Source organism: Bombus vancouverensis, chromosome 1 (assembly GCF_051014615.1).
Source record: "Bombus vancouverensis nearcticus chromosome 1, iyBomVanc1_principal, whole genome shotgun sequence".
In the NCBI taxonomy this organism is placed as follows: domain Eukaryota; kingdom Metazoa; phylum Arthropoda; class Insecta; order Hymenoptera; family Apidae; genus Bombus; species Bombus vancouverensis.
The window spans coordinates 12056795-12072647 of NC_134911.1; the positions used below are offsets into that span (position 1 = coordinate 12056795).

The following is a 15853-nucleotide window of genomic DNA, read 5'->3' on the forward strand; positions in this document are numbered from 1 at the left end:
GAGGGAAGTTACACGTGTAATGCCTCCCCCCGATGACGTTGATGGTGGCGATGGTGGTGGTTCGTTTGTTCGGCTGTAACATGGACGGACTTTTCTTCGTGAAGCGCAAAGCTCCGATAGCGATGCAACGAAACGCGTCCCTCGCGCCACGGAACAGCAGGCTGCGGGGGAAATTGGTGGAGGACCGCATTATTAAAAGTTTCCATGCTGGGCGTGGACCTGATCGCTCTCTTTCTCTCGCTCTCGTTCGTGTTCTCTCTCCTCTAGCACTCTGCTCGTTGCGTCGTGTGACAGCTCTCGAGTTTTCGACTTTGGAACGGCGTTCTCGCTAGAGCAGCTCCTAATGAAGCGAGGGACCCTTTAATGACCATTTTCCGTGGCAGATGCTGCAATATCGTGACGTAAATCGATCGCGTAACTATATGGGCAAACCGTCGAATACGATGACGACATTTCGTGACGACGACTAGGAAAGGGAAGAAGAAACGGAAAACCAAGGAAACGTAGAACGACGCGCGCAGAAAGAGACGAAATAAGACGGGCAGATGGTCATAGGGCGAAGGGCACGTGCCCTAGACACCGGCTTTACGATTTCATTATTTCTTTTTTCTTCTGAACGACGACGTAGATAATTAGAGATCCTCGTAGCCGATAAGGTGTCCCACACACGCGTACGCCTCCTCTTTTTCTTTTCCTTTTCTCTCCTTTCTCCTCCCCTTTATCTTTTTTCCTTTTCTGACCAACGGTTATTACGATACTCGGTATCGATCTGACCCTTCCACAGGAACAACGTTATATCGACGCAATTCGAACTCCCTTCTTTACCAGGAATTACTTATCTTGCTCTATTTATGCCGAGTTCTTGGTTACTTCCGTTCTCGTGGTCCCGCTGACGTTTAAATTCGACGCCGCTCGAAACGAAAAACGGAATCGTTAAGCGTTTAACGATCGCCCGTGATAAACTGATGTCTTTAAATTTATCTTGTTGGACGTTCGTCTTGGTTGGGGAATGATCGCTCTGCGCCTTTTTTCTTTGCCCGTAGAATCGATGATCTTTTCCGTATTCTATTGTATTTATCTATTTTAGTCTGATTTTAGTCTGGAAAAATCGGTCTCGGTTTTAGATAGTTTGCGAATGTAAAGCAAAAGTAAAACTAAACTTGCAGGTAGCCGGCTACAGTACATTCAAGTATATCAATTCTTTGGAGTTGGTTCCTTGACAGTAATGTCGAAACTAATAAATATATTCTATTCCGTATATCAATATATTCTATATATATTGTTTCTGCTTCCTTCTGTGATCTTTTATAAGTGTAATAAATTAAATATAAGATAATTCCGGTAGTTAGCGAAGATTACCCTATATGTTAATTAACGGAAAATATTTTATACGTAACGATAAGTCGGAAAAGAAGAATCAAACTTTTTCGTCCAAGGCCTCGTTTTCGAGAAAATAAAGTTGAAAATTCGGTGAGTACACGTCCAATCAACAAATTCTTCATGGACTGTGTTCGATATGTCTGCCAACTGACGAAACCTATCTGAAACTCGATTTTTTTCGAAAACGATACGTGATACGGAAAAATTGTATTTTACATTTTCGACTTACATTCGTTTGTAGAATAATTTTCCGTGAATAATCTTCTGGTGTTAATCAAGTACGTGTAGTGACATAGTCACGCTGTTTCCTCGAAACAATCTCGAATGAAAAAACTTTATTTGTTAAATTCTTTGAGCGAAGAATAATTCCTTATCTTTATCGCGTGTCCTGGAACACATTGTATATCGAGTTTTTATATTGAAACTATGAGAAACGTCAATCCGTTCATTTTAATATTCAATATTTATATTATATTGACGTCACCATTGTCGGCATCACATCGGTTCTCACATTTCATTGTATTTCACTGTTTGCGTTCGAATATTTTTTAAATTCGTCAATATTTGCCTTTCGCGTTGCATGTGTACATACATGTTCATGGATTTTGTTCCGTATAAAGTGAACTTGAATTTCAATATCCATAACCGAGGGAGTATAAGTTTCTTCGATGTATGTAGATCGAGTTTACGTCTTACATCACTTTGAGAAAGTCTGTGCTTCATCGCGGTTTAAATACACACCTCAGGTTTCGGAAAAAGACTATCAGGAACGAAAACGATTCGCATGGATGCAATAAAGGAGTTTATCACAGAGCAACGATACGATGATTATTCCCTAGGCGTGCGCCGCTCGAGCACGACTTTCAATCGTGACCTAAGACGATCGATTCGTTTACCCTGCATTATTCTCGAATCATAGTTTTGATGAAAACAAGTTACGTCGCTCCCTCGAATATCGCGAATTAACTTACTTTTCACCTTTCCAAGAGTAGAACAATTCTCACGATAGATTTTCTAACTTCTACGTAAGATTTTGAATCATTTAGCAAGGGTATAGCGATAACGATCGATCAACGAGTTCGCACATACGAGGCAAGAAAGCACGACAGAGTGAACAGCTACGTGACGCGATCCTTAAACTGATCAAAGTGCACACGTAGATCGGTGTAACGTCGCGCAATATGATGCAATCGCTTCGTTATTACAAGCATGGCCGTGCAGTATCTTTCGAAATCTATGATTTTCTAGTAATTTATTCGTTCGATAAATTCCTTAGATTTTGCAGTGCATTCCACAACGAGGAATGCTTTTTGGATGATAGGCGCGGTGTCCCACTGACCGTAATAGCTGATACGGCTATTTTTCAAGCGGTCGAAACCGAATCACGAAATTACCTGGACGTAAATCGAAATCGCAAATACCCGTGGTAATACCCTAATCCCGGTATATTGGCCTCCCTCTCCGTTCTACCTATGCCGTGTGCGTCTGTTTGTCTGTCTGTCTGTCTGTCCGACTCTACGTGTACGTGTGTTCGCGTGTATATGCAGGATTCACGTATTGAAAGCCAGAGCGAACAGCGTCGAACGATGAAAAAGCGGAGAACGACAATCGGAAAATTGTGCCATCTGGTCGAAGGCTGCGTTCACACCGAACAATGTCCGCATTATCTGTTCTCCGCAACGGTGGAAGAGGCATGACGTGGCAAATGCTTGGCACACCAGACAAATCGACTAGTCATTGAATGACTGCGCTTCGAATGGCGAACCCAGTTCCACCGAACAGGAAAAATTCCGGGGAAATGCGATTTTTACTGTCCGCACGAAATCGCTGCCGTTATTCGCTCTCCCGCACGTGTGGTCGCAACTGCTGCGGGTTTTACAAAAACGATATTATCCTAATATCGTGGGTGAACGAAATTCTTGTAATCTTTGTAAAAGACTGTGTCGAAGTTGATGTCGTGCGGGGCTAAGGACTATGTTGAAATTTTAATTTTAAAATATAATTGTTCCTATGTATTTGATCTCTTCAGAGATGAATTTGTTAAGCTCATAAGAGAAGAATTGTTTTGTAACTTGTAGGAAGAATAATATTCATGTATTTAGACATTCGATGCTACGAATGACTATTCGCGAAATGATTTCATTTTTTGCAGTCGTATTTCTTCTCTTTTCTTCCTCTGCTGCAATAGTTTCTTCATTTACGTTCCCTTCTTATCTTCCTCCACCTCTTCTTTCCTTACTTCTTCACTCCCTTTTTGCTTTTTGTCCTTCCTACTCTTACCCATTTCTTTTATTTTATTCCTTTCTTACTTCCTTCTTAACCTTCCATTCTCTCCATCCAACGCTACATCATCTTCCCTCTTCTTTTCCCTTTTTCCCCACCCCTTCTCATAAAGACTTAATCTGTTACGTAACAGCTACTATTCTTTGGCAAGGTTTACACAAAAAATTGTTTAAAGCTATTTATAAAAGGATTTTATATTTACAGTTGCCACTAAAAGTATCTGCACATATCTGTATTATCCTATGAAACACTTTTTTATCAAGTTCTACGTTTCATTTTCATAGCGTCAAGCTTTCATAGTCGTATAAAACTACCGCTAAATGATACAAAATTTAATATACTTGTAGCTAATTAATTACCATATAGATGCTATACTTAAAGCGGGCACTTTTAGGCAAATTCTTTTTTTCGAGAATATAATTCAAGAAACAAAGCAAGTACTACAGAAAGCACTACTATAATTTGCATATTCCATGTATTTATTCATACTACGCACATTCTGCGTACTTTCGCAGTTTTAAATTTCTTTCAATAAATCAACGGTGTGCAAATACTTTTACTTGTAGCCACTGAATCCATATAAACCGGGAATAAGAAAGCAACGCGAAAATTTGTAGAAATAACATAACCGGTTAATCGGCTGGTCTCGACGGGCCATGTCGTCAACGAGTTCGTCGTCGTCTAGACTTGTTGCAGACGTGACCTAAGGTCCGGATTAATTTTAGCAGTATTTTGTTTCGACCGCGTCTCGCGTTGTACGCGACGAGAGAGCCGAAGAACCCATTGGCTCGTCCGGAACACGTCGGTATTCCAGAATATTTCGCACGTGCACCGCGCAAGCCAGGCTCTGCTTCGCGGAAACGCATCATGGCGCCAGAAGCATCGACCGCGAGGCCGTGGTTTCCGCCCGACCGTTTTCCTCGTTCGTTAAAATTCCCACGTGCCACGCCAACGAGGAGAAACAGCAGTCGGGTCAAAAAGAGGTTTTCCAACTTTGTTTAAACTTTCACGGCGTAACTATACGAGCAATATCTGAACTATGCACGAGCATAACAACGGTGGTAGAACGTTCGCGCTTCTCGCGGGCGAGATATCTTTCCACTGATCTTATTATAGAATAAACTTGTGATCGAATCGAGTTAACGACGTGTTAAATTATGATTTCCAGCGGACCGTTGCGTATTCATAAGCCTAATGATTAATATCTACGAAACTAGCCGGTGCAAAAATAACAATACACATAAATTGGTAAGAGAGTTCGAGAATCGCATACCGTAGCTCTACTCTGAAAAAAGTTTTATTCAACGAGCGTCGTAGACTTGTTGGTCACAAAGAATCTTTGTCATAGTATCAGAACAATGACATGTCTAACGAAACGTACGAAATTTGCACCTCTGAACGTATCGTGAACGTATTGCGAGACGATTTAGTGCAAAATTACAATGAAGTATCTCATTTTGCCAAAATTCTCAGTGATACGTTTCTAAATTGTATCGTATGAAATTGTAAAATATTTTGTCACGGAATGCTTCTTTCTCGGATACTGTCTTCCTTCGCAGTTGGACGATACAGAGTCCTCTTTGCATCGGCACAGATTATTGATGCAATAGAATCGTTCATAGATCCTCTAATTGTTTCGAGCAGCTTATTTTGTAACGAACAGAATTACGTTAATTTGCTGAACGATCGACGCATGCCAGATAAACAAAGCGTTTCTCTATCGAAAGATACGATCGTTCCGCAAAGAACGAACTTTCTAATTGCACCTGAAATCCCGTGAGCACGTTGTCGCCGGTAGCTGGTAATCGGAAACCATGCAAGAGCGCGCACGGTTACGAAACACGCTTTTAATTACATGGTCTGGGTGATCTTGGCACCTGTGAAACGGTGAAACGGTTCACCAGGGAAACCTGCGTACGCCTTACGAGACTTTCGACGATGACCAGTACGCTTGCGATACTCGTTCGATGACAATCCTTCTAACGTATTTACATTCTCGTATTAATTGGACAAGGCGGCATACATATTACGCGTGGAAATACACTTTACCAGACTAAATGTCGAATAATCGTACGGATGTACGATAAAACGCGTTGCGCTCGTTCTTTTCACAAGGAACAGATCGCACGGGTCGATTCGGAAAGAGCTGGGAATTATGTTCTGCGCGGTCAGATCAAGATCAAGTTGAATCGGAGCAGGGTAAGAAATACGACGCGCAATACCGATACTACGTTCCTTTCTTCCGTTGCGGCTCGTATCGCGCTCACACGCGCCATGCCGCCTGCATAAATCAGTCGTGTCAATTAAGAAGTTCGAAATCATTGCAAAATCGTGACGCCCTATGAATATATCGTTCGAACGACCGATGACGATGAGCCTTCGAGAGTTGTTAGTTATGCTCGGTGAAGGAAATGGGCGATTAGAGGTTGGGAATTAACCTTTGTTCTACGCTAACGCTCGGAACCGAATCCTTCTTTGGTGCACATGTCGAAGTAACTTTTGTTAATAGGGAGAAGATACATATGTGAACATTTAAATGCTACTACTAATCCTTTATAGTTATGACATTATATGTGTAATCGAAAATGAAAATAGTTCCATGTCACATAGAACGTGTGCATCTAAGAATATTCGATAATTGTCCTACTGACACACGTACTTGTTGTTGGTATATAAATTGAGTGCTCTTTACTTCCTTGTTATTCTATTATAAATCTGTTATATCATTGGCATCGTATTTTTAATTCAGAATCGAAGTGCAGATAAGTGAATTCAACATGCGAAAAGTTCGTTCGATCGAGTACTAAGAAAAATTTCGTTCGTGTAAGCGGAGTTTTATTACAAAAGATGAAAAAATCTGTTACAATTTCCCAATAAATGTAACAAGTAGCTGGTCTAATACATATGTCTAACAGTGTACGTGTTTTGTAGTAAACGAATTAAGAACATCGATCATCTTGTCGCGTTAGAAGATCGGAATTGCAAAGACAGTGACAATTGTTCGTGTGTTCCCGCGATGTTGAATCGACATCAGATTTTTATGTACGGTCTATTTCACTCATAGGTAAACCGACTCGACGTGCGTTCCAAAGTTCGCTCATCCGAAACGTTGGCAGGGAAAGAGAGAAATAGATGAGGCAAGAGAGCCAGCGAGATCGTAGAAGAGCATAGGAGAAGAAAGGAAAGGGAAGAAGCAAAGGAACGAGAAAGGAGAGAGAGAGGCGAATGACGTTGACCTCAAACGAGGCGCCCGGCAGTTGGACGGTGCAGGAAGGGAGGACGCGACGCCGCGCGCCGCGACGCTGACGCACCGTGTATATTTGGCTAGGGTCCGCCACGTCCGATCGTAGTAGTTCTTTCCGCGGTAGATAATCTCGAGTGACTGCTATCCTCGATATCCTCTAGGTCATATTGTTCCGATTTTAAACCTCCATTTCATGGTCTCTATTTTTTCACCTAACTGTCTCGTCAGTCACCGATAACACCTCTAATTTTCTAGTATTTTCAAACGTATCATCTTTGTCCACTATTATTAACTCGTCTGATGTTTATCGTTTCGCCGTTGTGAAACTTCCAATTTTGGCGTCGCTCTAGTTTTCTTTAAATACCAATGGACCGGTTAACTTTGAAATAGTAAAAATTCGAAGGGACACAGATTTTTTATTTACAAATGCTTTTTCTTTCGTCGTCTAGATTCGTATGGAATTAGTCATTCTGGTCGTTCGTCAGCTTGAGTTCGCGTCACGAAGACTATAAACGAGTCATGGTACGGACTTATTAGGTCAAAAGTATGGCTCAGGTGTTTCATAGAATCTAAGAATATCAAAATTGGTTGAAAAATATCTGATCCTGGAACGCTTTTCGCTAGAAAATTTATCGAGATAAGGGTCGTTGCTACTTGTATCCGTAACATTAATTTTAATTAATAATCAGCGATCTTCTCGCTGGTGATAAAGATGATCTGTAACGAATGCAATCGAGTTTTTTCCTTTTACCAAAATAGCCGATTTTATCTTCAGGTAGCGTTTTCAAGCGCGAGCAAACTGAAGTGGATGCAAAACGAGAGGGGCGGGAAAACGTCGGGGCAAGCGTCTCGGAGCCAAAAGTTCGGGGTGACTGTAAAGAGTAGAGAAAAGTCGAGGGGGTTGGTAAGCAACGCGAGGATTCGTTGTACGCAGAAGAAACAGCAACCGTCGACTACCGGCGCTTCGAGAATTTATGGACGAGCCCTTCTTTCTCTTTCTCTTACTCTCTCTCTCCTCTCTCTCTTTCTCTCTCTCGTCGGGTACCGCGTATCCGGCCGGTGCGGTGCTCAGAAAAAGCGAAACCTGCACGAGAGGACTTCGGCGTTACATTGTGTAGCGGCAGTCGCCGATCCTCCGAAAGAGATTTCCTTTTTCTCCGTATGGAAATGAGCAGGCATTTCTTTCATCACGGCCTTATTCAATGTCTGCTTGCGCGTACATCATATTTTCCTCTTACCCTTTGCCGATGTTCTACATACTCCAATGTTTCAACAATTTCGCCATCTCCATCCCTTAAACATCGTTCCTCCATCCCGTTCCATCGTTCCTTTCATTTCGCGGAGACGTCGAGAGGTTCTTCAAAGGACGGATAGTTACATTTTCTTGCCATGTTTCGCGTAACGCGCGGAAATTCGTTTTGTCTCGCGTTTTGATGATATTTCACGCCGGCACGGAGTCAGGGAAATTCGAAAATGTTCGTAAATAATTTCGAGTGAGCGACACAAATGTAAGGCAGAACATTTGAAAGAGATTTCAACTTGCTGTACGATTCAGACGGTACGCTAAAAATATTAAGAGACAGCGCGCTTGTTCGATGTGTATGCAAACGAATTTTCATTCGTTTTCGCTCTTTCATGCAAACGACACCGACGAGCAAGCTCTGTGTTTTATAACGAGTTCACTTCGTTCTTATCATACGGTCACACTCTTCAATTTTTCCGTATATGTGCAGGCTATTGGTTTATAAGCGCAGATTTATCCAGATATATCAACATCGAGATAGATTCACAAGCAAATTAACGACTGGAATATATTTGTTGTGACAGTTAGAGGTGGGAAAAAGAGAGGAAACTCACCGTGTGAAGCTTGCGTCCGACGTTACGTACTGTTGCAATTTGAGAAGAAGTTCGTCCCTTCCACCTTCGTCGCCACTTCCTCCAACATTGCAAATACCGGTCCCAGTAGGACTTAGAGTATAATTAACGTCATCGCAGTCTTCGTCGATCCCCATTGCTGTACAAACCGAAATGTAATAATATTTAATCAAAGAGGAAGGAAAAAGGTAAAACTTATTTCGACTTGCTATACGTTATTGTAACTTAGAAAAATAAAAGAAAATATTCCTGCCTGTTTCGTTACGTATCTTAACATATTAAAGACGATTTATCATTTTTCCAGCGAATTTACGTTATTGAATTTGAATTTTTATCTTTTGTCTAGATTTTAGAATTTTAAGAATTTCCAAGCAATTCAATTATATATTTATATAAATATAAATTATATATTTTTTTTAAATCAATCTATACCTTTTCACGTGTTTCTGATTTATATATACATGAGTAGAGGACAAGTGAAATCATGTTGTTGTTTTGCCTCGGAGTATCAAGATCGTTAAGAGACATGTAATGTAAGAATAAATAGACTCTGAGCAAAACAATGTCGCCGTTACGCGCAACCGTCGAACAAAGACGAATTTGAATTTTCCGACTCCCTCCCGACCAGAATAAATGAACCGACGCAACCGAAAAGAGTAGTATCTACGAGTATCTTTCTGTTTTTGACAAATATCTAGCGAGCATTTATTGAGTATTAATTAGCAATTTTACTTTGCGATTTACACTGTGTACGAGCGACTCAGCGAATATAGCCTGTATATCTACTTATTATTTTTAAATATATTCGACGGTTGCGACAACAAGCAATAACATCTAATAAATCTCACGGTCAAACGTACTATATACCAGTCCTCTACACTTACGTAACGTATTTCTTATAATAATGCGTTTTTTGTTTTGCATAGTTCTTACAATTATGCTTCGTCGGAACAGTATAACTTACTCTGTTTACCTACGTGTTTCAATGACGTTACATTTGCACAACTTTCGTCCCTTATTGATAAACAGATTAAAAAATAAAAGAAAAGAAAACGAAAATATGTCAACAGTTGTACAGTTACGTAAATTGCTAAACGATATTAAGATAAGTGGCTCGAAGGAATATGACGACAAATAATGTTATTCGAACCGGTTCGCTCGAATTCAGCCGGTTCGTTGCACCGATCGTGAACATTCGTTTCCCTGTATTTCTGCTGAGACAATTTCCCTGTATCCACGGCTATCGCGCACACGATAGAAGGTTGCCCGTGTGTAACTAGCGTGTCCGTAACGACTCGTGACAAAGAACGAGATAGAGATTCAAAGGAGAAGGCAGCAGGGATAACCGGACGCTTTAAACGGAGCAGTTCCTGCTTCCAAGTCTGCTTTCCACCGTCCCCTTGTGTTCACCTTCCTCTGCCTCCCTACATTTCTTCCATTTCCCTCTGCGTGTCTCGTATTTTCTACTAACGCGAATTTCCTCCGATTTCTCTCTTTTTTCCCACTGGCCGGGGGGAGGGCGGAGGGGGGATGGGGAGGTCGGTTCAGCCATGTTATTTCGTCATCGCGCGGAAAACTCCGCTGAATTTTAGAGGCTAGGAAGAGCATACAAAGGAAGAAAGAAGGAGGGAAAAGAAAAGAAGAAGAAAAAGACACGGTGTCGTTTCTTACAAACGAACGAATGAGACCCCGAGTATGCACGTTTCCGTACGCGATGAGGTGAGAGGATTTTTTTCCGCGTCTTTCTCACCAGCGGGCTTCTTAAGGTCATAAAGAATTATTTTAATTCTCCGCCAGGTCTAATTCCATTCCGTTTCGACGAAGCAAAATTAATTTTGTCCCGGTTTTTACGCTTCTCGGGACAGCATGAGAATTACCTCCGTCTCAGCAGCAAAACGATAATTTATAGGAGATTCGCGGATCTCGTGGTCTCCCTCGAGATATTTTTCTCAGCATTCTTAGCAGGCATTGGAGGGGAACGGAGTAGAGGATAGGAAATGAGAGAGAAAAGGAAGAGGAGACAGTGGAAGGAAGAGATTGTACTCGATGGTTCGGCCACTCCTGCGGCGCACGAGCCACGTTGGATGCAAGAAGATGGAAGCAAAAGGAGCGAAAGAGGAAGATAATAGGTACATAAAGAAGGCAGATAGATGGGAATGGAAGGAGAGAAGCGTGGAACGAGAGCAACATATCGATCTCACGAGACTTCCGTCTGTCCGATTCTAGGCTCTCTTTTATCGTAACGCTCGATCGGATCGACCGTTCCGCCGACGAGCCCTTCTATCTGAAACAAGCGCCCACCCTCTTTTCTCCTGCTCTCTCTCTCTTCTCGAGACCACCCTTTCTCGTCGTCCGGCCTAGTACAGCCCCCTCTATCGGCCTTCTGGCATCACCGTGTGGGAGGTAGGGGCTGGGCTCCAGAAACTCATTTGAATCACGTGCAACGACGAGTCAAGTGCAGCCGTACTACGCGTTTACGCCGACGTATATACGCGCGCTACTATGTAGTTACTAACGATCTCCTTTTTCTCCCTTTCTCTCCCTCCCCCCCTCTCTCTCTGCCAAGTTTCGCATTCGCTCGTCCTTAGCCTCGCGATTCCGGCTATTTATTGATCTCAACATCCGTAACCGTGTCGTCGTGCCGCGTGTTCCATGTTCGTCTCAACCTTCGAGTCCTTTTTTCTCTCGTCCCTTATTTTCCCCACTTTCCCTTACTTTTTCACCCGTCTTACAGCAATATCGGACAGAGTATCGGATCCCTTGCTTCCGAAACCTATTATTCACGCGTTCTCGTTTCTTTTCATTCTTCTTCTGTCGTTCGCATTTGATACCGTTTCCACCGTGTTTCGTCGGTTGTCTGCCCTTCGAAATTTCTCTTTATTCGACCGTTCGTTCGTAATGGATATCAGGATTGGGCGGCAAACGACGACGAGCGCGATTACGAGGGGTGCCGACGCTACGGGGATGAAGATGGTGGAGCAAAGGACGAGAGATGGAGACAGATAGTGGGAGGGGGTGAGAAATAGAAGGAATGGGAGGAGAAAGAGAAAGAGAGAGTGTGGAGAGAGCAGAGGGGCGTGGCAAGATGAATGATCGCAAGACGCGGGAGTATTGATCCCGGGGACTGTGCTCTGACTGTTTCTCTCTTTCTCTCCACATCCCTCTCTCACTTCGGCATATATACGCGCGTCCTCCCCTTTCCCGTTCTCTTCTCCACCGTGTTCCTCCGTGATCGTTCTATCTCTCTTTACTTCTCTTTCGCTCGCTGTCGGAGTTTCGCACCCCTATACCGGGTGGCGCACCGGTTAGGTTCAGGGTCATGCGTGCACCCCTTTCGCCTGTGTGTCGGCTCCTTCCTTCCTTCCTTCCTTCCTTTTGCAAAGGGAGAGAGCCTGCTCCGGCCTGGATCGAAGTCGAAGAACCCAGAGAGGAGAGATCGTTTGCTCTCTCCCTCTCTTCCTTTCTCTCACCCCGATACAAGGCAAACGGTCGCCGACCAGTTCTACCACTGTGAGAGAGATCAACGACATTTTCGGCGCCCAACGTACCCCTGGTGTGCGTGTCGCGTTGCCACGCCGCCGTGGCCCCTGCCAGAAAGGATAAATCCTGATCTCTTGGACGTCGGTATAATGAACCTTCTCCTTGTAAGCTCCGCGCACCCTTTACCCTTCACCCTCCCGAAAACCATCCGACGAGGAAGATACGATGACAACGACGACAACGACGTCGACGACCACAACGGGACCCACATTCGACGTTGGAACGATCTCGATACAACTAGAGCGGCATACACCGTGCGTTCGAATCGGCGACGAGCACACGGTCGCGCTGGAAACCTGTATCCGTTTATCGCGCGTAGCAGCGCACACCGAGGTCGGAGTGCCTCGTTACTGGTGCCGCTAATCTAGTATTTGCAGAACATTACGCGCGCGTCTGAGAACGTTCGATTGTGGCGACGCGGTTCGTGGAAATGCGCCAACCTTTAAAACGTATTCCATATACGCCGCGTTCGTTACATTAATTTCACCTTGGCTACGTGTCTGAATTAACGACGAGCCGGAGCATCCGATGGCCGTCACGATCGGCGGGACAATTTGCACCCTGTGCAGGACGTGCGTCTCATGATTTCGCGCAGTGGAATAAATGGAAGGATTTTCTCTTATCGACCGACAGATCGTCGCGGAACGACGATGAATCGTCGATTGTTCGTCACGGATCCTTTGAATTCCCTGAGTTCGGGGTCACACGATCGTGAAACGAACGTCGTTTCGAGCTATCTTTCGTTTGCGGCAAGCCGACTCGTCCGTTGGAATAGAAAATATCGTGAAATCGTGGAATCGGCGTACACGGTCGATTAACCGGGCGCCAGCCGACAATATTAATAACCGAAGCACGGTTGGTGCACTGGAAGCGAGTCTCGACCGACGTGACAGTCCCGCGAAAAGTAATTACCGGCTCTCTTGTTCTGCGAGCTTAATATGACGGAACGACCGTCTGAAATAACATTCTGCATGCTGGTCGACGCTAGTTTTTCTTTTTTAAAAGCTTCCAGGATTAAAATGTTCTTTTCACGGTCGTTACCGTCCGACCAACCGAGACCCTTGTAATACTTTGTACGAACTTCTAATTACTCCAACCGTGACACGCTGTCGTACGATCGCCTACCTGAGAAAAATAATTCTTTCCTGCTATTTTCATTTAATATTTATATCGGTTCTGTGAACCTGGTTAATCGTCGAGCATCGGAAATTAACGCGCTACCAACCTGTACACGCAAGGTACACGCAGCGAAGGACGGCACCCCGGGAACACCGAGCAACGTTTTACGTAATTAGTAGCAATTTCTGTGCGCAACGCCTCGAGCAGGAGTGTAATCAGGAAGGCAGTGTGGCGAGTGTGTTCACCTTCCGTTATAAGCAGCGCATGAAATGCGATGGGAGAACCACCACAATATATCGTAATAACAGGTGGTACGACAACTGACGTAATGATAGGTTTAACGACTAGAGCACACCGATCGGAAAGCGAAAGTTTTCTTTTGAAATTTTCCCTGATGTTTCACACTCGATGTGCATGCTTCCAACGCCGGTATGTCTAACATTTACAGACCATTGACGAATCGCCGTGACGCGCGAGACGAAGAAAGAGAGGGAAGACTACTATACCATTTACCAGATCGATTCCCGCACAGGAAACGTAAATCTCTACGCTGGGGATATCTAGAGAAACGACTCGGTAATGCAGGTGAGCGCACTGAGCGAACCACCAACTTGTACCGCTTATGATTTATAATTCATGCACCGTGTAAGGTGAGCTTCGACGCGATCCAACGACCCTCGGTTAAAGACGTTAATGAGAAGCGTGTGCCACTGCCGCTCGTGAAGAAGGGAAACTTCCCTAAGTAGGTTACCGATATAAGAGTTATCCACACTTGTCCGATTCTATTCGATGGTGGACGCGTTTCCATTCAACATATTGCTTATCGGAAAATAGTAAGATCATAGGAAGAGGAAGGATCGGGCGGGAGAAATTGGTATTGTTATTTCTTGAAATTATAAAATTGACAACCGCGAAACGCTGGTGACGCTTCGTTGAAAAGCAGGTAAGAGAGAATCTCGTTAAATTCCAATTAATTAAGGCGAATCGAATTGAATGTTTCTACGGTTGATATCTGAGTAGGTCTGCGCACGATATCGGTAGTGGATGACGTCAAGCGCGTCAGTTTCCCACGATTCCCCGATGGATGTTCCCGATCGGATAATCGAATTTCTCGGTGACGTCTACGCACGACCGGAATAGCCGTCGAAAGATAGAGACAGCATCTATTCGCGAGGCACACCTTTCGATGAATATTTATACGATTATTTTCAAAGATTGACTGTGGATAGATTTAAAATAAGTCGGTCACAGATGCGATAACGATACACGCAGCCTCTCGTATCGATACATGCAATTATATAACGCTCATTTTCCGACGCTCGTTAAAATAACGTGACCGTTAATGGTCACGTGGAACGCGGTGAAACAATGAGCAGGATTAACGCTCGGTGTCCTAGAACAGCGAAAAGATTTATTGGAACGAACGTACGTGTCCGTGACAATCGTACGATCGTTACGCGGTATTCTATACATAGTTCGCGAAATTTCTTAATTACGTTAACGAACGACAACGGTATTCAAGGCAAAAGCGGAAGAAAGCGATTAAGCATGCGTTTGGCGTATATTTGGACCGCCTAACGATAATATATACGCGCTACCAGAGTAACCGTCAGGTTTCCGTTTACGTCGCGGTATAATTACTGCTTTGTAAATATAACGATGAGTCTGTAACATTGGAATCAGAGCCTCCGCAGCCGGAGAAATAGGATAAACAACGAAAAGGTCAAAAGGGTGCGTAAGTCTGCCTATTACGCTTGGTATTTACGACGCTAACAAAGAAAAAAAAAGAAGAAAAAAAGGAAAAGAAACAAAAAGAAAGCAAAGAAAACGAGAAACAAATAAGCAAAGTCGAGGAGAGAAAAAATGGATAAAAAGTTTGAATTTAGTGGTAACGAATTCTCTCGTTTTCTCGCGCTTAACGAGGTCCCAATTAGCTTCAATTTTTTGGCAAAGTAGCTTTCCCCGTAATCGAGCCTTGTGACCACGAAAGATTTCACAGCGGCTCCTCCACTTTCTTTTTCTCTCTTCTTGAAACTCTGTTTTATCGTCGAGTTCCCCGTGTGAAAATCAGCAATAGGAGCAAACAGACGTTACGTTTTTCGTTTCGCCCTTTCGAGACACGCAATTAGAAGAAAGGGGCGGAGAAAATTCGTACGCGGTTTCCCCCCGATACGTTCTCTCCCTGCTATCGAAGATATTTCTCTTCCTTACGAACCAATCCCCGTCATGCAATCGTAAAACGTTGGGAAACGAACAACGAAAGAAAGAAGGAAAACCGTAAGTCTTCGAGATAGATCAATAACAAACCATTACGAGCTATCTTTCTCTCCCTCTTGCGACTGCTTTCTCGTCGAGGCTTCAAAGCGACCAAGTGCAGAGAGAAGTTGCTCGGTCGCTTCAACCCTTGAATCA

The 15853-nt window shown here is 43.6% G+C and overlaps 1 protein-coding gene across 2 annotated transcripts in view; it reads right to left on the reverse strand.

The window, feature by feature from the left end:
* The window catches only part of LOC117153597 (serine/threonine-protein phosphatase 4 regulatory subunit 1), a 145768-nt gene that overhangs the window by 113548 nt on the left and 16367 nt on the right, over positions 1 to 15853 (reverse strand). Inside the window, exon 3 of one of the 2 annotated variants that reach the window (XM_076619446.1) lies at positions 8765 to 8921. In XM_076619446.1, the coding sequence (XP_076475561.1) occupies positions 8765 to 8921 (157 nt within the window). Of the gene's footprint in view, positions 1 to 8764; positions 8922 to 15853 lie in introns of those variants that run through there. The other variant, XM_033327784.2, reaches the window with a different exon arrangement.